Source organism: Bos javanicus, chromosome 4 (assembly GCF_032452875.1).
Source record: "Bos javanicus breed banteng chromosome 4, ARS-OSU_banteng_1.0, whole genome shotgun sequence".
NCBI lineage: Eukaryota > Metazoa > Chordata > Mammalia > Artiodactyla > Bovidae > Bos > Bos javanicus.
The window spans coordinates 10,773,764-10,789,440 of NC_083871.1; the positions used below are offsets into that span (position 1 = coordinate 10,773,764).

Here is a 15,677-nt window from a genome sequence, read left to right on the forward strand (position 1 = left end):
AACAGTGAACTAAAGTAGATAGCACCACGCTTCCAAAAGTTCTGACAACGTGTTCCTGGGGGCGCTGTGTCCTCAGACCTGCCGACAATAAACCCATTAAAGGACAGGATATTGGGGAAAGGTGATTCCCTGGCGGTCAGTGGTAAAGAACCTGCCTGCCAGTACAGGAGACGTAAGGGACAAGGGTTCGATCCCTTGGTCGGGAGGATCCCCTGGGGGAGGAAATGGCAAACCACTCCAGTATTTTTGCCTGGAGAATCCCATGGACAGAGGAGCCTGGCGTGCTACCACAGGGTTGCAAAGAGTCAGACACAACTGAATGACTTAGCACACAGAAAGATTTCACTTAATTCCATTCCTCTGAAGAGTTCTTCCAGCACAGAAAGCCACATTAGCGGTAAAAAGAAAAGTAAAAGAATTCAGGCAATTAAAATGTATTCAGAGTAACTTACATTCTTATATTTAAAAATGTGCAAATCATTTTCAACTTTTACTGAATGTGTGCACATTTCCTGATGTTAATGTCTTCTCTATAGTATGTAAATTAAGCCCAAGACTGTTAACCATGGGAATTACTTAAATTTTAAAATTCACTTGACTATAAACTATATATGCTGGAGTGAAAAAAATGAAAATTCCTCTTTTCAATATTTATTATTCCCAGGAAACCAAATAAGTATAACCCAATATACAGATCTATTTTCCCTCTTTATTTGACACTCCTTTGTATTAACATTCCTGTGATGGAAATAACCCATATGATCCCTTACTTAACACCTACACCCCCTTTTCATTATTTCATTCATTTGTTCATTCATTCATTTTATTTCCACTGGATGTAGAATGTAAATGGACGTGACCCAATACACACTTTCTGCCTCAAGGAGCTCACCACTGGGGTGTGGAAAGTTAAAAGGGTCAGAAACAGTGGGAGGAGGGGAGATTGGTATTATACCTTACATAATAAGCATAATAATATACAGGGCAGACAGACATATACTAAGCACCATAAAGGAGGGCTGAGGTTGTTAAGATTCAAAGGAAGCAGAAATTTTATCCAAATGAAGGTATTAAGGACACACACAAGTCAGGAAGCACATGACTAACGGAGGAGAAACAGGGTCTGAAACACATGAAGACAGAATCTGGAGGGTGGAAAATTCTCCCAACCCTCCGACGTATAAAATTTTAAGTGAAGAAACTGGTTTTCATCAGTGTTTGCTCAAAATGGAAATTCACCCGTGTCACAGATAACTTTGATAATTCAACATATGCAATTGTGAACATTGTGCACTAATTTTTTCTTTTAGGATAAGAAAGGTGTGAAATCGAACTTATCAGAATTCCTTTGTTTGTAAGGCACAACCCAACAGCAATACTACAAACAATAAAGAGGACGGCATGTACCCTCCCCCCAAAAAACAGTGGCATTAGAGCTTGGTTCTGAAGGATGCATACACAGTATTTCAACAGGTGCCGGCAGGTGGTACAGGGAGGAGAGCGTACCCTGAGACCAGCTCCCATTAAACACAGCAGGGGCGGCAAGGAGCCCAGGGAGAGGAAATGGACTAGTCAATATTAGTGTAGGATGCAAGCAGGGAACGCGCACAAAGAATACAAGAAAATCCCATCAAAGTTGAAGCTAGGACTAAAGATGAAAAAAACAGACAGTCACAGGGAAAATTTTAAATATCAGTAAAGTATTTGAGTGTTCTTACTAAATAGCTTGGCGTACAGATACAGTCAAAACCAATAATCTGCCAGCATGTAGCTTGAGATATCAGTCACTTCAGCATGGGGTCTCTTTGCGACCCCATGGACTGTGGCCCTCCAAGCTCCTCTGTCCATGCGATTCTCCAGGCAAGAGTACTGGAGTGGGTTGCCATGCCCTCCTCCAGGGGATCTTCCCAACCCAGTGATCAAACCAGTGTCTGCTGCATCTCCTGCACTGCAGGCAGATTCTTTACCACTGAGCCACCAAGGAAGTCCTACTAATGTTACATGCAACTCTAAAACGATGAAAAGTTCTCATGTGAGGGGCTTATAATTTAATTTACTCTACTTCATTCAGGACACATATTGGGCAACTAACAGTATGGACCCTGTTATTTATGGATATAAAAGATACAGCCGACCCTTGTCTTCAAGTCAGCAAACATAAAAGCATTAAACTGAAAATACTTTTCTCATTCAAGGGAATGTTTTCTGATACGCAATGCCCATCAGTCATCCTGTTCTGTTAACACTAGATATAAACCTGTTTTTGAGCCTTAGTTATCCTCAGTTTGTATCTACAACTCATGTAACTGAGGAATAAAGTAACTGATTAAAAATCAGGCAATTTTTTAATGCATTTACACAACAGTTCCTACACAGGTCAAAGAGGGTTGAATCAAGTTAAATCTAAAACCCTTTTCAATGAAAAAAAACTCCTGTACTGTGATTCTAATTCTACTGAACTAAAATCCTTTAGGAAGGCTAAATAGGACTCAGTAATTAAAATGGCTACTTGAATGACAAAGTAAGTAGCTGTCCAAATTCAGGTAAACTACTAACTGTTTAATACTGATTCCATCCTAAATGGGCTTCCAGGCGACTGCTGTGTGCGCAAACATACAGATTCCTGCCACATGCTTTAAGCTGCCTTTATTTTGTGATACATAACATACAATGGATTATTATTCAGCCATAAAAAGGAACGAATCTGAGTTGGCTGCACTGAGGTGGATGAGCCTAGAGTCTGTTATACAGAGTGAACTAAGTCAGAAAGAGAAAAACAAATATCATATATTAATGCATATACATGGAATCTAGGAAAAGCGTACTGATGAACCTCTTTGCAGGGCAGGAACAGAGAGGCAGATGTAGGAATGGGCTCGCGGGCACAGCAAGGTAAGGCGAGGGGGCAGTGCGCTGACAGAGTAGCACTGACACGTATCATTCCCACGGGCAACACAGGCAGCTGGCGGGAAGCACCTACAGGGCACAGGGAGCTCAGCTGAGAGCTCTGTGACGCCCTGAAGGGGTGGGCTGGGGGTGGGAAGAGGGCTCAAGAGGAAGGGAATATACGGATACTTACGGCTGATTCAAGCTGCTGTATGGCAGAAACTAACACAACACTGTGAAGCAGTTATTGTCCGATTAAAAATAATATTAAAAAAAAACTGTTCTTGGGATTTTTCTTGTGGTCCAGTGGCTAAGACTCCAAGCTCTCAAGACAGGGGGGCCCAGGTTTGATCCCTTCTCAGGGAACTGGATCTCACATGCTGATAAATAATATATGTGTGTGTGTGTGTGTGTGTGTATATATATATATATATATATATATATATATTTTAAAGGTGCCTTTATTTCACCTTAATGGGGAGCAGTTACATAAGTAGTTGGTAAAACAAAATCAAGCATGGCAACACACAGGTGACACTCAGAACAACTGCCCAGCAGCTCTTACAAAACTCCTCCCTCTGACTGCTCACCCGCCGGCCCCAGTAGACTTGGCATCTATAGATCACCAATCAAATGGTAACCTTTATGTAGGCAGGCTTGTCACCAACCACCTGTGTCTATTTTCCATGCGCCTGGAAAAGGCCCCACTTCCAAACACTACCTTCTTGTACTCCCACTCCTCCTGTGCCCAGATTTCATCTCTGCTGTGTTCTAGAACACCAGGAAGCTCATGATTAATTTCCTTCCTAAGAAAACTGAGGAGGACTCCTCTGGGGGTCCAGTGGTTAAGAATTCACCTATCAATGCAAGGGACACAGGTTCGATCCCTGGTCCAGGAAGATTCCATACGCCACAGAGCAACTTAAGCCTGTGCGCCGTAACTCCTGAGTTGGTGCTCTAGAGCCCCTGAGCTGTAACTCCGGGAACCCACATGCCTAGAGCCTGGGCGCCCCAAGAGAAGCCACTGCAGTGAGAAGCCTGCATACAACAACCAGAGAGAAGTTCCCACTCGGAAACTAGAGAAAGCCTGAGCGCAGCGATCAAGATCCAGCGCAGACAAAAACAAATAAATAAACCTTAAAAAAGAAGACTGAGAAGCTTATCTGAGCCTCATGAGAACTAGAAATGGTGTGATTAGTTCAAGAAGCATGGGCAACACATATTTACTTAGGTGTCTAGAAGTTGCTATCCTACCTAATTTTCAAGTATTATAGTGTTTATTTCACTAACTGGGAATTAGATGCCAGGGCCACATTATGAAATAGTTCATAAGCATTTAGATTTTTTTTAACTGTTCTTTGTCTCAAATGAATTTAGTATTATTACTTACTTAACTACATTATTTACCTCCATTTTTACTTAACTATAGCTATTTAAATGATCATAGTTATTACCCAATTTCCTTAAAAGCAGAATGTAATGGATAATCACACTTTTTTACAGATTTACTTCAGTAAGGCATACTGCAAGAATTCAGGAATTTCCCGAGTTGATATGTCATTTATTCCTGGCAAACCATCACCTTTGTCTACATATAGTTCATTTTTTTCCAAACTAGAAATGTACTCACTGGAGTTAACTCTTCCATCAAACGAAAGAAATTATTTTAAAATTGCTACTGAGATTTTAGAGTACGTCAACAAATTTCAAATGGCATGGCAGGCAAGATGCTTACCTCTGGACTTTAGTTTATCTATAGTACCAAAGGGCTGACAGGCCTCCAAAGTGTCTTCCAATCCTACTATTAATGAGTTTCCCATCACACAGAGTATTGGATGTTTTATTCTTAAAAAACATTCTTAGGAAATCATTAATAGTGAGACATGATTTTTTTTTAAGATAATTTATTTTTTTTTAATTTTATTTTTAATTGGGAGGATAATTGCTTTACAAGTTATGTTGGTTTCTGCCATACAACAATGTGAATCAGCTATTAAGTATATATATGTGTGTGTGTGTGTATATACACCCTTCCTCTTGAGCCTTCTTCCCAACCCTCATCCCTCTCAGTCGTCACAGATGGCCAGGTCGTGCTCCCTGTGTTATATAGCAACTTCCCACTAGCTATCTGTTTTACACGGGGTAATATATATGTTTCAATGCTACTCTTTCCTCCCTAAAGGTAATTTACTTTTAATAAGGAGTCTGTTTTCACAGATATCCACTTACCTTTGTTCTAAACATAGGAAAATACCCTAAAAGATACTCAAGTTTAAACAAGTCTTCCTCTTAAGAGCTACTTCCTCATTGATAGAGAAATTCTAATAGTTCCATAGTGATAACAGTTGTGTGAAAAGGATACAGCGCAATCCATGGCAACAATTCAGCACTACCAAGTTCTTCTGCGGCAACAAGGAATGGAAGAACATCACTATGAAAATGTGTATTTACTAAAGTTCAATAACTTGGGAACTTCTCAAGGAGCTCTCAGAGAATGAAAGACAAAGCCTACTTTTCACATAAAAACACATTTTAAATTCGTGCTTCTCCTGCCTTCCCTGAAACAAGTCCTAATAAATATATTATTCACCCACAAAATAACAGTTTATTCAGAAGGATTCCCATAAACTAACCCACCAGAGGATTCATGTTTATGCAGCAACCAATCATGTATCTTTCTACTCTGTTAATAGGTTTTCCCAGAGAAATCACATTTTTATTCTTTTTATGATATTACTGAGATCATTAAAAAGAGGAAATGGGAAAACTCTCCTTGAATAATAATCGGTGAGCTATATGCATTTTTCCTGGTTTTCTTAAAGCAGTGATTAAATTTGTTAATAGTGATAATTTAACATATTCAGACATCACCAGTTTATTCACTGAAATACTGAGAGTTTTAGATTACTGAACTAGTACTTGAACTTGAATTACTTCTCCTGCTACCCTAACAAATTTCATCCCCAGAGACAACACTGATAACACTAACCAGTATCTCTGTAATGACATGATATTCATGTCTCCAGGTTACGGTGACCATACTATTCCTTCAAAACCAGGGAGAATTATTATTTAAAATCCCCTTGGTTTTTAAACAGTAAGTCCTTCCTAAATCCTTGTTGAGTAAGTGGAGCTCAGATGTTCATATCTATCAATTGCACACCAATGTTGTCTTATACAGATCTCTGTGTATGTCCCTAAAGTGAAATTTAATCCCGCCAAAGCATTTGATTCTGATTAGTGTTTCAGTTATCTAATTATTCAATCAGCAAATTCACAGTAACCAAATTATCACAAATATTAGCTGCTCTAAAAAAAAAAAAAAAAGGTTAGGTGAGATATAGCAAAAAGTCAATGGAAATAGAGAGAAATGAATTATTAAAAAGATCTAAGAATTGTTCATCCCATGACAAGGTTAAGTTCTGTAAATGTAGAGACTTTTTCAACTTGTTCACTGATGTATCCCCAGCTTCTAATAGTGTCTGGCAAATACTGGGCCCTTGATAAATATTTGGTGAATGGATAGATTGCTGATAAAACATGTTATTTTATCCACTCTGCGTACTTAGTTCAGAAGGTAAAACGGGATTCATTTGTGGAGTGCAGAAGCTCTAATATAGGTTCATACTGAAGTCTGATTCTGGCGAAGGCTCCCAGATTTGGAATTACTAACTGTAAAATACAAATAAATTTATATCCCAGACACTGACTGGCTGATCAAGCCTGGGCCGGGGATACATCAAGCCACAGGTAAGCAAGAATTTCAAGTCATTATCCCTGCGCATGCCGGCAGTCCCAGAGCCAGCAACAAGGCAGCTTTTCAGGCAAATCCATCAAATATCTCAAACTTTTGAAAAACTAATGTGTTTATTATGCGTCTTCAAGCTTTGAGGCTTAACTATCTGTGGGAAGGGCCTATAATTATGATCAATTACTTGTGACTTGAAGGCATTTATACAGGCACCTATCTGCCCTTTTAAGAAACCTTTAAAGAACCAGCCACAGGACTGTAAAATGGATCCTCTGGGGCAACAATAAATCACAAGTTTGGGGGCCCAATTCTGACAACTCTCCCTTAGAAGGAAAGAATTTGTCACCTGTCCTTGATTTCCTAATCCTGCCTGAACAATTATCGCCATCATCTAAAATGTGAATTCCTAGTCAAGCTCAGCAAGTCATGGGGACCAGTAATCGCCCCAGGCAGAAGCAGAAGGGAAGAAACAGGAAGGAAACAAATGGAATGGAGATCTGCAGCTCGTGAGGATGACATCATCGATGATTTTCTCAAGTGTCATTGAACTTCATGGCATATGACTGATGGTTTTTTCTGACAAACTATAGGCTCATTATATTCCGAGTAGCTTAATGGTTCCGGAGCTTGTAATGTCTAGGCTTGAGTATGATTCGTCCCTACAGGAAAGGACAGGTGAGCTAATGCCTTACTGGGAACTTCTACCAAGGCAAGCCCCCTGTCCATCCCTCCCCACCCCCCCCCATCCCCACCGTCAATCTTCTTGAACACAAATAATACTTGGACATCTGAAGCGCTTTTAAATTTACAAACTGTTCATATATACACTATCTCAGTTTCTCCTCACGATTCTTAAGAGGTAGATGTCATCTTTACCACTTAACATGTGAAATAGTTTTAGAAAATGATGCCTTTGTCTTCCAACATATCAGTACAATTTTGACTTATCAACGCAATCTCCTAAAATTTCTCAGTACAGAATCCAAGACATGTGGCTTGGTTAGAAATGTGTAAAGACACACCAAGCTCAAGAAGATAAATCAAGAGAATAAGTTGGATTTGCCGGCACAAGGGCAAAAACAACTTCCCTCTGTTATGAGAGTAAACTGTGCTTTAGGGAAAGGACAGTGTTACACAGGGGTGCCTCCGGAATACCTCGACGATTGGAAGGCCATGATTTTATTCATATACATGATAATCATCCTTAACTGGACACTATCCATAGGTAACAGACAAAATAAAACAAGAATTTTGGACTTAAATTCTAGCGGTGGAATTCACCCTTTGGGAAGTGACTGGGTGGTTCCGCTAGGAAGATAACTAAGTTACAGAGGACAAATGTACCCTTCGCTTTCCTCTCCAGTATCACAAAGACGACCCAAAAGGGTTTCTGTTGTTTTTTCAACAACAACAAAAAAATACACAGGTTATAAAAACCTACTGCTTTTATATATAATCTCATCTTCCTAAATCACTGATTCTTTCAGTCCCTCTCTTCGCTATTGGCTGAAACAGAGGTATATTGGTTCCAAGCTTTACAGCCATTTATTACCTTGTTTGTGTAGTTACGATTCTTTGCTGCCTTCTAGCCTGAGTCCTAACTGTGGCAGGAACAAAGTACCATACAAGTCATCCGGCCTGGGATGAGAGGAGACAAGTCGAAACCTCCCAGGAAGACTCTGTAGACACATGGGCTTCCTGAGTCTATAGAGGGCTTGGTATTTCAAAGGTCAGTCTTGGGTCTCTCCACTTTGGTGACTAATGTTAAATTGTTTGACTTTTCACAAAAATATTTAGCTATGCTTATTTACATAATCTCGTCCACAGCACACATACAGTAGTAGATATATATCTGTTGAAAAGAGCCCCTCGACGGATAAGGAGACAGGAAGAAGACCTCAAGACCTCCTTTTTCCAACTTATTATCTTAGACGTTGGTTGAGAAAGGTAAAATCACACCCTAATTTGTAGAAGTTTCCGGGCATTCCTTTTCAGCTTAAAACTATGCACCTCTGTTTAAAAAAGAAAAGGATGACACACCACACAATGTCAAACACACAATGGGGAAATTCCAGGATCACTAAGAAAACACCATTATCCAAAGTCACACACACTTTGGTTTAATACTGGTTCCCACACAAGAAACGCGGTAAAAACTGCTGCCTCCCCACCCGGCAGCACAGCCCACCCAGGAAAATCCTGGGCAGGACGTTTAGAATCTAAATATTTCATAACCTGGACTGACTGGAGAAGAAGCCTAAGGACTATGCTCTCTTAGACACACAAAATAATACAAACAGGTAACATATTTGGAAGACATTTTTAAAAGGACACAAACTGGGCGTTGGCACTGAAGTCCTTCATCAGGCATCCTTATCAATATGCAATGTTAGCGAAAAGAAACTGTAGGTGTAATTGACAAAATTATTCTCAAGTGTTTCTGCACTTTCAAACCTCATTTATACTAGGCTATGGCAGAAGACTTTTCTTCCTACTAATTACCACCATACCCTGTTACCTCTCATTCATTCTCTCAAAAACTCCCCTAATGGCCAAGGAAACTACACGGGTGGGCTGGGGGTGGGGGGTGGGGGGCGCCCGTCTCAGGTTGCCTTGTTCTAGCCCCTAAAAGACATCCATCTTTCAGGACCTCTTTCAGGACGAACCGGAGAAAAACACTTAGAACTGGCACAGCAGCGAGGAAGGCTGCGCAGGTCATATTTTCTGACTGGTCTTTTTGCTCGCTGTCTGGCAAGATCACCAGCTCTGGCTCGTGGCTCTGTCGACAAAACTCACTCTCACTCAGGTCGACGGATGGCGCCATGCCTCCCCCGCCGTCCCCCCACCCTCCCGCACGCGCAGCATCTTCGTGGGGCCGGGGATCCCAGCCCCTCCCCCAGCGCACTGCCCCCGACGGCACGGGCGCCGATCCACTGCTCACCTGACCACGTTGGGGTGCTCGAAGGTCTCCAGGTGCCTCAGCACCGCCACCTCGCGGATGGTGGAGAGCGGCATGCCCTCCTCGCCAGTCTGCACTCGCACGCGCTTCAGCGCCACGAAACGGCCTCCGTTCTTCAGGTCCCGGGCCTTGAACACCTTCCCGTAGGCGCCCTCCCCGATCTCCGCCACGCACTCATACTGCTGGTCGGCACGGCTCAGGCCGTCCTTCTCCATGCCGCCCGGCGCGGTGCCGCTGGGGCGGGCGGGGGGCGCGCTCGGCTCGCTGGTGGCCGCCGCTCGCCTCCTCCCGGACTCCCCGGCTGGCTCCCTCGGGCCCCGGAGTTCCGTCTCGCTTTCTCTCTCACCCCCCGCCGACTACCGCGCCCGGGCGCTCGGACTCTCGCGGCCGCCGGGGCTGGATGGAGCGACCTCCCCGCGGGCGGGCGCAACCCTGGTGCCGCCGCTGCGAAACTCCGCCTGCTGAGTCGCCGAGGAGCGAGCCGATCCCTCCTCTTCCCTCCCCGAAGCGCAGTCCTCTGCAGACACCGAGGCGATTACATAGTCTCAGTCTCAGCCCGGGCGCGTCTCAGTCCACGGTCATTCCACCTAAAAGAGGAGACGGGAGGACAAGAAAAAAGTGTAATTAGACATCCCAGGCGCCTTCTCCGGGGTTCCTACAGGGACCCCTCCTCCTCCTTTACGCAGCCCCCATCGCTACCCTCTGCGAGCTCCTGCCCTCTCCCAGGCCGCTTAATCCTTCCTGGTTCCTCCGAGAAAAACGAAGTTACTTTTCTTTCCCTGCAGAGCTGGAGCCGTCTTCGCGCGGAGAGGTTGCAGGGGCCCCTCTGGGATGAGCGCAGGGCGCGGGACGCAGTGGAACGAGAGGGGGCGTGCCAAGCAGCCCAGAGTGTGCCGGGAGCGCGGGGGAGGGGAGGCGCCGGGCACGTCAATGTCACGGCTTAATATTTCCCTGTATCATTGTGTTGCGCTGCTACCCTCCCTGCCTACCGGGCCTGGACGTCAGGGGACAGGGGCTCCATGGGTGCCGTGGGGGCGTTCTGGGGTCTTGCGCAGCCTGGTGTGGAGAGACCTCGGGTCCGCCCGAGTGCGGCCGTAGAATGTGGGTGGGGGCTCCCAGGACCTTTGTAACCCGATGCTGGGAGTGTGCGAGAAGGGGTGGTCAGACATCTGCTCGGAAATTGCTTCCTTTCTTTCTACTTTCAGTTTTTCTACGAGGAGACATTTAAAAACGACACACAAATGGTCTTTTTAAGGTAAAAGAGTCTGGGTTGGAAACGGAATCCTTCCTCTGACTTGGGAAGACCTCCCTGGTGGAAACCCATCAGATCCGAGAGGGCGGGAGCTCCCGCTACTCGGGAGTGGGTGAGAGATGCCTCCCCCCGCGGTGTGGCGGCGGGGGCGGGAGGGGGGGCGGGTGAAGTCGCCTACCGAACCCTAAGAATGGGAATAAAGAGGTGCTCGCCGCACTTCAGCTTGTCGTCTCCTTGGAGAACAACTTCAGAAGCAAGGCGGCATAATCGTGACTCGCCTTTAATTTTTCAACCGATTGCAACCTGAGCAAAACTCAGCCTCCCCTTAAAAAGGGTAAGGGTGGGGGGAGTAAAAGCTGAGCCTCCAGGGGAAAGCGAAAAGGGGTTGCGCCCCCGCGGCCAGGACTCGCGAACCTTTCCCCACTACCCGGGTTGTTCCCTAAGTAGGCAGCAGAGGTGGTTGCTCCACTCCCCTTTCAGCTTAAGGTCGGGTCCGAATAGCAGTCAGTGACCCCCGGAGCCCACCCCCAACACACACAACAAAACAGGGAAGGGGGGGGTCGCACCCTTCTTTCCCATTCAAACTGCAATCCAGGACCCAGGGGACCTCCGCTCCACCAACGCTGTGGCCTCCGCCGGACATTCACCGCTCCGACTGCGTGTCCGAAATTCCCGGAGCTCCTCGGAATTACCTGCCCCGCAACCTCTGGCTCTCTCGCCTTCCGCCAGGAATTAAAGATACAGACTGCGCGACCCCCGCGGTCTGCAGGCGGAGGGGACCGCGGAGAGCACCGGGCCCCTCACATTCTCTCCATTCAAAATTCTCCTTAAAAGGTGAAGGCTAGTCCTGGGGGCGGGGGGAGGGCGAGGAACGAGCCCCCCGAGCCGAGGAACCAGCGGTCGGAGCCAGGCCGAGGGCCACACAGGTAGCGGAGGAGCCGCGGCGAGCCGCGCCGCCCGCCCCCTCCCGCGGGCCCCCTCCCCGCCCCAGTCCTGCCCGCCGCCCGGCGGCGAAGGAAGCGGCGGGGACGTCCCACCCCCGCAGGGAGCTGCGCCCGCCGCCCCCGCTGGGCCCCGCACCGCCCGCCCCGGCTCTCCCCGCCTTGCTCCCCGGACTGTCGGCTCCGGCGGAGAGAAACGGGAGCAGCCGTGCCTCCCCCCTGTCCCCCGCCCCGTCCACTTTTTTTGTTGTTGTTGTTGCTTTCCCACGCTGGCTGAATGTGACTTGACCCCATTTCAAAAAAGTTTGACAGAGTGCTTCAACATTTCCGCATTCCTCCGCGACTACAAAGGCTGCAGCCGCCTCCTTCTGCTTTCTGTCTCTGCTCTCTGTCTTCACACTCAATGAAATCCTTCATGTGCCTCTCCCGAAGCCTGCCAAGCACCGCAAGGGTCGCCACCACCGCGGCGACCTGAGGCCGCCCCGGGGACCACGACTCCCGCGTGTACACACACGCAGATGCGCCCACGTGCACACTGACGGATGCGGGGCTCGGGCCCGGAGGTGTTCACCCATGGGGCGTGCGTTTTAACGATATTTTAAATTAGGAAAGTAAACTAGGAAACTAAAGCAAGCGTCCATCCTTGCGGGGGGACTCCCAGCCTGGGCACTGGCCGCCGGCGTGCACTCCTCTCTTAAGTGCAGAACACGCCCGTGGGGGCTGCCAGCAAAAAGTCTGCGTTAACATTTATCTCGCGGTGGGGAAGGTGGAGCTCACACCCACACCTCGGCGAGATGGAGGGGGAGCTTTCGTGGGGAAATAAATACAAGGTACCGAAACACATTCTCTCCCGCGTGAGGTCCCCAAAAGCAGTGCATTTTAAACCCTGAATGTAAATTGCTCGGTGAGTTTCCCAGTGGAGCCTAAGTTCCGTTTGAAAGACTGGAGAAGAAGTGTTTGTGTGGGTGTTTGTGCGCAAGACTGTGTGCGAGCAGGCACAGGAGCTCGGCGTTGGGGGGAGTCCCTCGTGTGGGATGTTCCCCTCTAGTCAGATTAGGAGAAACTCCTGTAGCTCCCCCGAAACTGGCCCCTGTAACCACCCCTCCTGGATCGTAAGGGGTTAACCACAGCCGATTCCGAGAACCTACCGCCCCCCACCCGCCCCAGTCACCCCCACCCACCCTCCCCTCCGACCCGGGCCAAGCCCCCAAGTCTTCCCCAAGGACCACCCCCCCACCCCGCACCCTGCCGCCCACCCATCAGCGCGCACAGCGCCTCACCTGAGGGGCCCGGCCGCGGCGGGCCTCGCGAGGGGGCTGCGGGGACCGGTCGACCTTCGCACGTGTCCGCCGCGGCGCGGAGCAGGTAAACCGGCTCGAGGAAGGAGTTAGCGGCGCTCGCTCGGGCGAGGGGGTGGGCACTGCAGCGGAGGGCGGAGGGACGGCGGAGGGCGCCGCCCGCGCGGCGCGCTGGGGGCGGACGGAGGCCGCGGGGCTCCGGCCGGGGCTCGGGGCCCGAGCCGGGGAGGCGGCGGGGGCGGGGTGGGGGGCCCTGGAGGCCGACGGCCCGCGACCCTCCCGGCTGCCGGGTGGGGGGCTCGCCGCTCAGTGGCCAGCGAGTGTGCAAATTAAAGCCTTCCGGAGAGAGGGGAGGCGGCCGAGCCCCGGCTGTGCTCTGAGCCTCCGGCTCTCCGGCTCTCCGCTCCGAGTGGGGGGCGAGAAAGAGGGGGTAGCTAAATGAAAATTTCCGGCTTTCGCTGCAACTGGAGTGGGGCGACTAAAATAGGAGGCGTGAGAGGGAGAGTGGGATGTGTGGTCGGCAGTCGGCTGAGTTACCAAACCCAGGGTCGCCCAGAGTTGGGGTTTTTGACAGAGTGAGGCGGGCGGGGGGTTTCAGCAGTCACTGATGTAGACGGATGGGGAAAACACAAAACGACCAATAATAATCATGAAGGGCCGGTGGGGATGGTAAATACGAACACTTTCCAAGAAACTGAAAAATCAGACCAAAAAAATAACTTTATTAAAAAAAAATTGGCAGGACGCCTTGCAGAAAAGAAAATACTAATCTGTCCAAGCACTTTTCACTTTCAGCATGAGCTACATTTGTTTTGTTTTCCTTCGCTTCCTTTCGGCCTCACAAAGCCCTATCTTTTCCTTCTGGACAGAGGATATGATTTGGAAATTGTCTGGCACTCTTGTGGTTAACGATCTACTTGAAGGGGCTGGCCGGTTCACAGTTATTAAGTGATTAGTAACTGCTGAGGGTTCACTAAGGTATTTCTGTGGAGGTAAAAAGCCTAAAATTGACTTTAAATAACAGAACAGCAAGATAATAGACACACGCACACACACACAAAGAAGAGAGAGCACGATTCGATGGGTGCTTCCTTTAAATGCATTACTGGACTTCTGAAATTTGAAACTTTGTAAGAATGTATACTTTACCTGCTGAGAAAACCTCAATATTTCAGGTGAAAATTAGATTTTGGAGAAAAAGAAAAGTCTTCTAGACTTCTATAATGAAGTAAAACAAAACTTAAAATGACTATTTTTTTGAAAGAATTCAATATTATCCAAAATCTCTATCTGTAAAATACTTGAAACCCTTTGAAATATCTTAATGCAAACCCTAAAAAAAGTTACTTATTTCAGGACTCTGTGTAAAAATTAAAACCCAGAAAAATTCTGTTTGAATGAAAAATACTACCTCTATAAATCTTTTGACATTTTGAATTAAACTATTTTGCTAATTTCACAGTAGATCAAAATTTGGCTTTATAAAATTGATTCTATAGTATAATGTGAAGTAACAGGTTAGGTAAATAAAAATTGTTGCATTTACATTAGCAAATATTTTGCAAGGCATTATAATACTTCTTAAAAAATAAAAAGTGTGTTTTATGCTTAAGATAATTCATAAAATACATTTTTTGTGTTTAGAAGCATATCTTCTAAAATGAAATCCAATTTCTGAACAAAATTTATATTTGTAAAGATAGCTATAATCTCATATACCTTACAAACTTAAGAAAACAAAGTGTTGGAATTTGTATTTCTATAAAATATTGGATCATTACAAATCACTAATTAGACTTTAAACCAGAGACACAAATGGGAATCCTCCATTTTGATAATTGCTCACACTATCAATGCTTTTTTAAAAAAAAAGATTTATTTGTTGGTAATTAATACATTTATGTAACTCAGAAATAATTGTCAATAGTCATAGGAACCAGCAAATGATTATAAGAATTTGAGTAAATAATTTGTTTAAAAATAGTAAGCTGTAAATATCTTTTAAATTAACAGAAAAATATCTTTTCTACACTGGGTTGCATTTTTCATTCCTGAATTGGATAACAACCATAAATGAATTAGAAACTCCATGATTTAGCTTACTAGATCACTTGGGCAATGTCAAAAACAATGAAACTTTATTTAATTACATACACTAATACTGAGTGTTAGCTCTCTTTATGTCATCTGCTTTCTCTGATACTGTTAATTTGTCTTGTTCACTCTCCTTGGTTATGGTTCATTCAAACTCCAGGTTGGTTAAAGCTTCAGATCAGGAAGTTTTACAATGGATTGTATAAAATTAGTATATACCAGATTGTTTTTGTTTATGGATACCTTCCTTTGTGGGTAACAGGTTATCATACCAAAATTTGTGCCAAGTTTACAAACTGTGAACAAAATTCCGACTCCTTTGTTTAGGAGTCCTCCATGAATGAGTACATCATTCGAAAATAATTATTTGTACCAGTATTTTCACACTACATCTCAGATATTCTAAAGTTGCAAATCACCTTAGTTTTAAAAAATTGGAATTCATGGATTTCCAAATACACTGTTGTAGCTTACCCTAAAAGTTTTCTGAGTGTCA

General features: G+C 45.7%; 1 protein-coding gene across 5 annotated transcripts in view; it reads right to left on the minus strand.

The window, feature by feature from the left end:
* CDK6 (cyclin dependent kinase 6) overlaps nucleotides 1-13,179 on the minus strand; it is a 261,465-nt gene extending 248,286 nt beyond the window's left edge. The window contains exons 1-2 of one of the 5 annotated variants that reach the window (XM_061413439.1): nucleotides 13,070-13,179; nucleotides 9,579-10,183 (exon numbers count right to left, since the gene is read on the minus strand). In XM_061413439.1, the coding sequence (XP_061269423.1) occupies nucleotides 9,579-9,811 (233 nt within the window). In that variant the 5' untranslated portion in view covers nucleotides 9,812-10,183; nucleotides 13,070-13,179. Of the gene's footprint in view, nucleotides 1-9,578; nucleotides 10,184-10,295; nucleotides 10,528-11,414; nucleotides 11,683-13,069 lie in introns of those variants that run through there. The other 4 variants (XM_061413440.1, XM_061413441.1, XM_061413438.1 and 1 more) reach the window with 4 other exon arrangements.
* Between the last annotated feature and the right edge of the window lie 2,498 nt (nucleotides 13,180-15,677).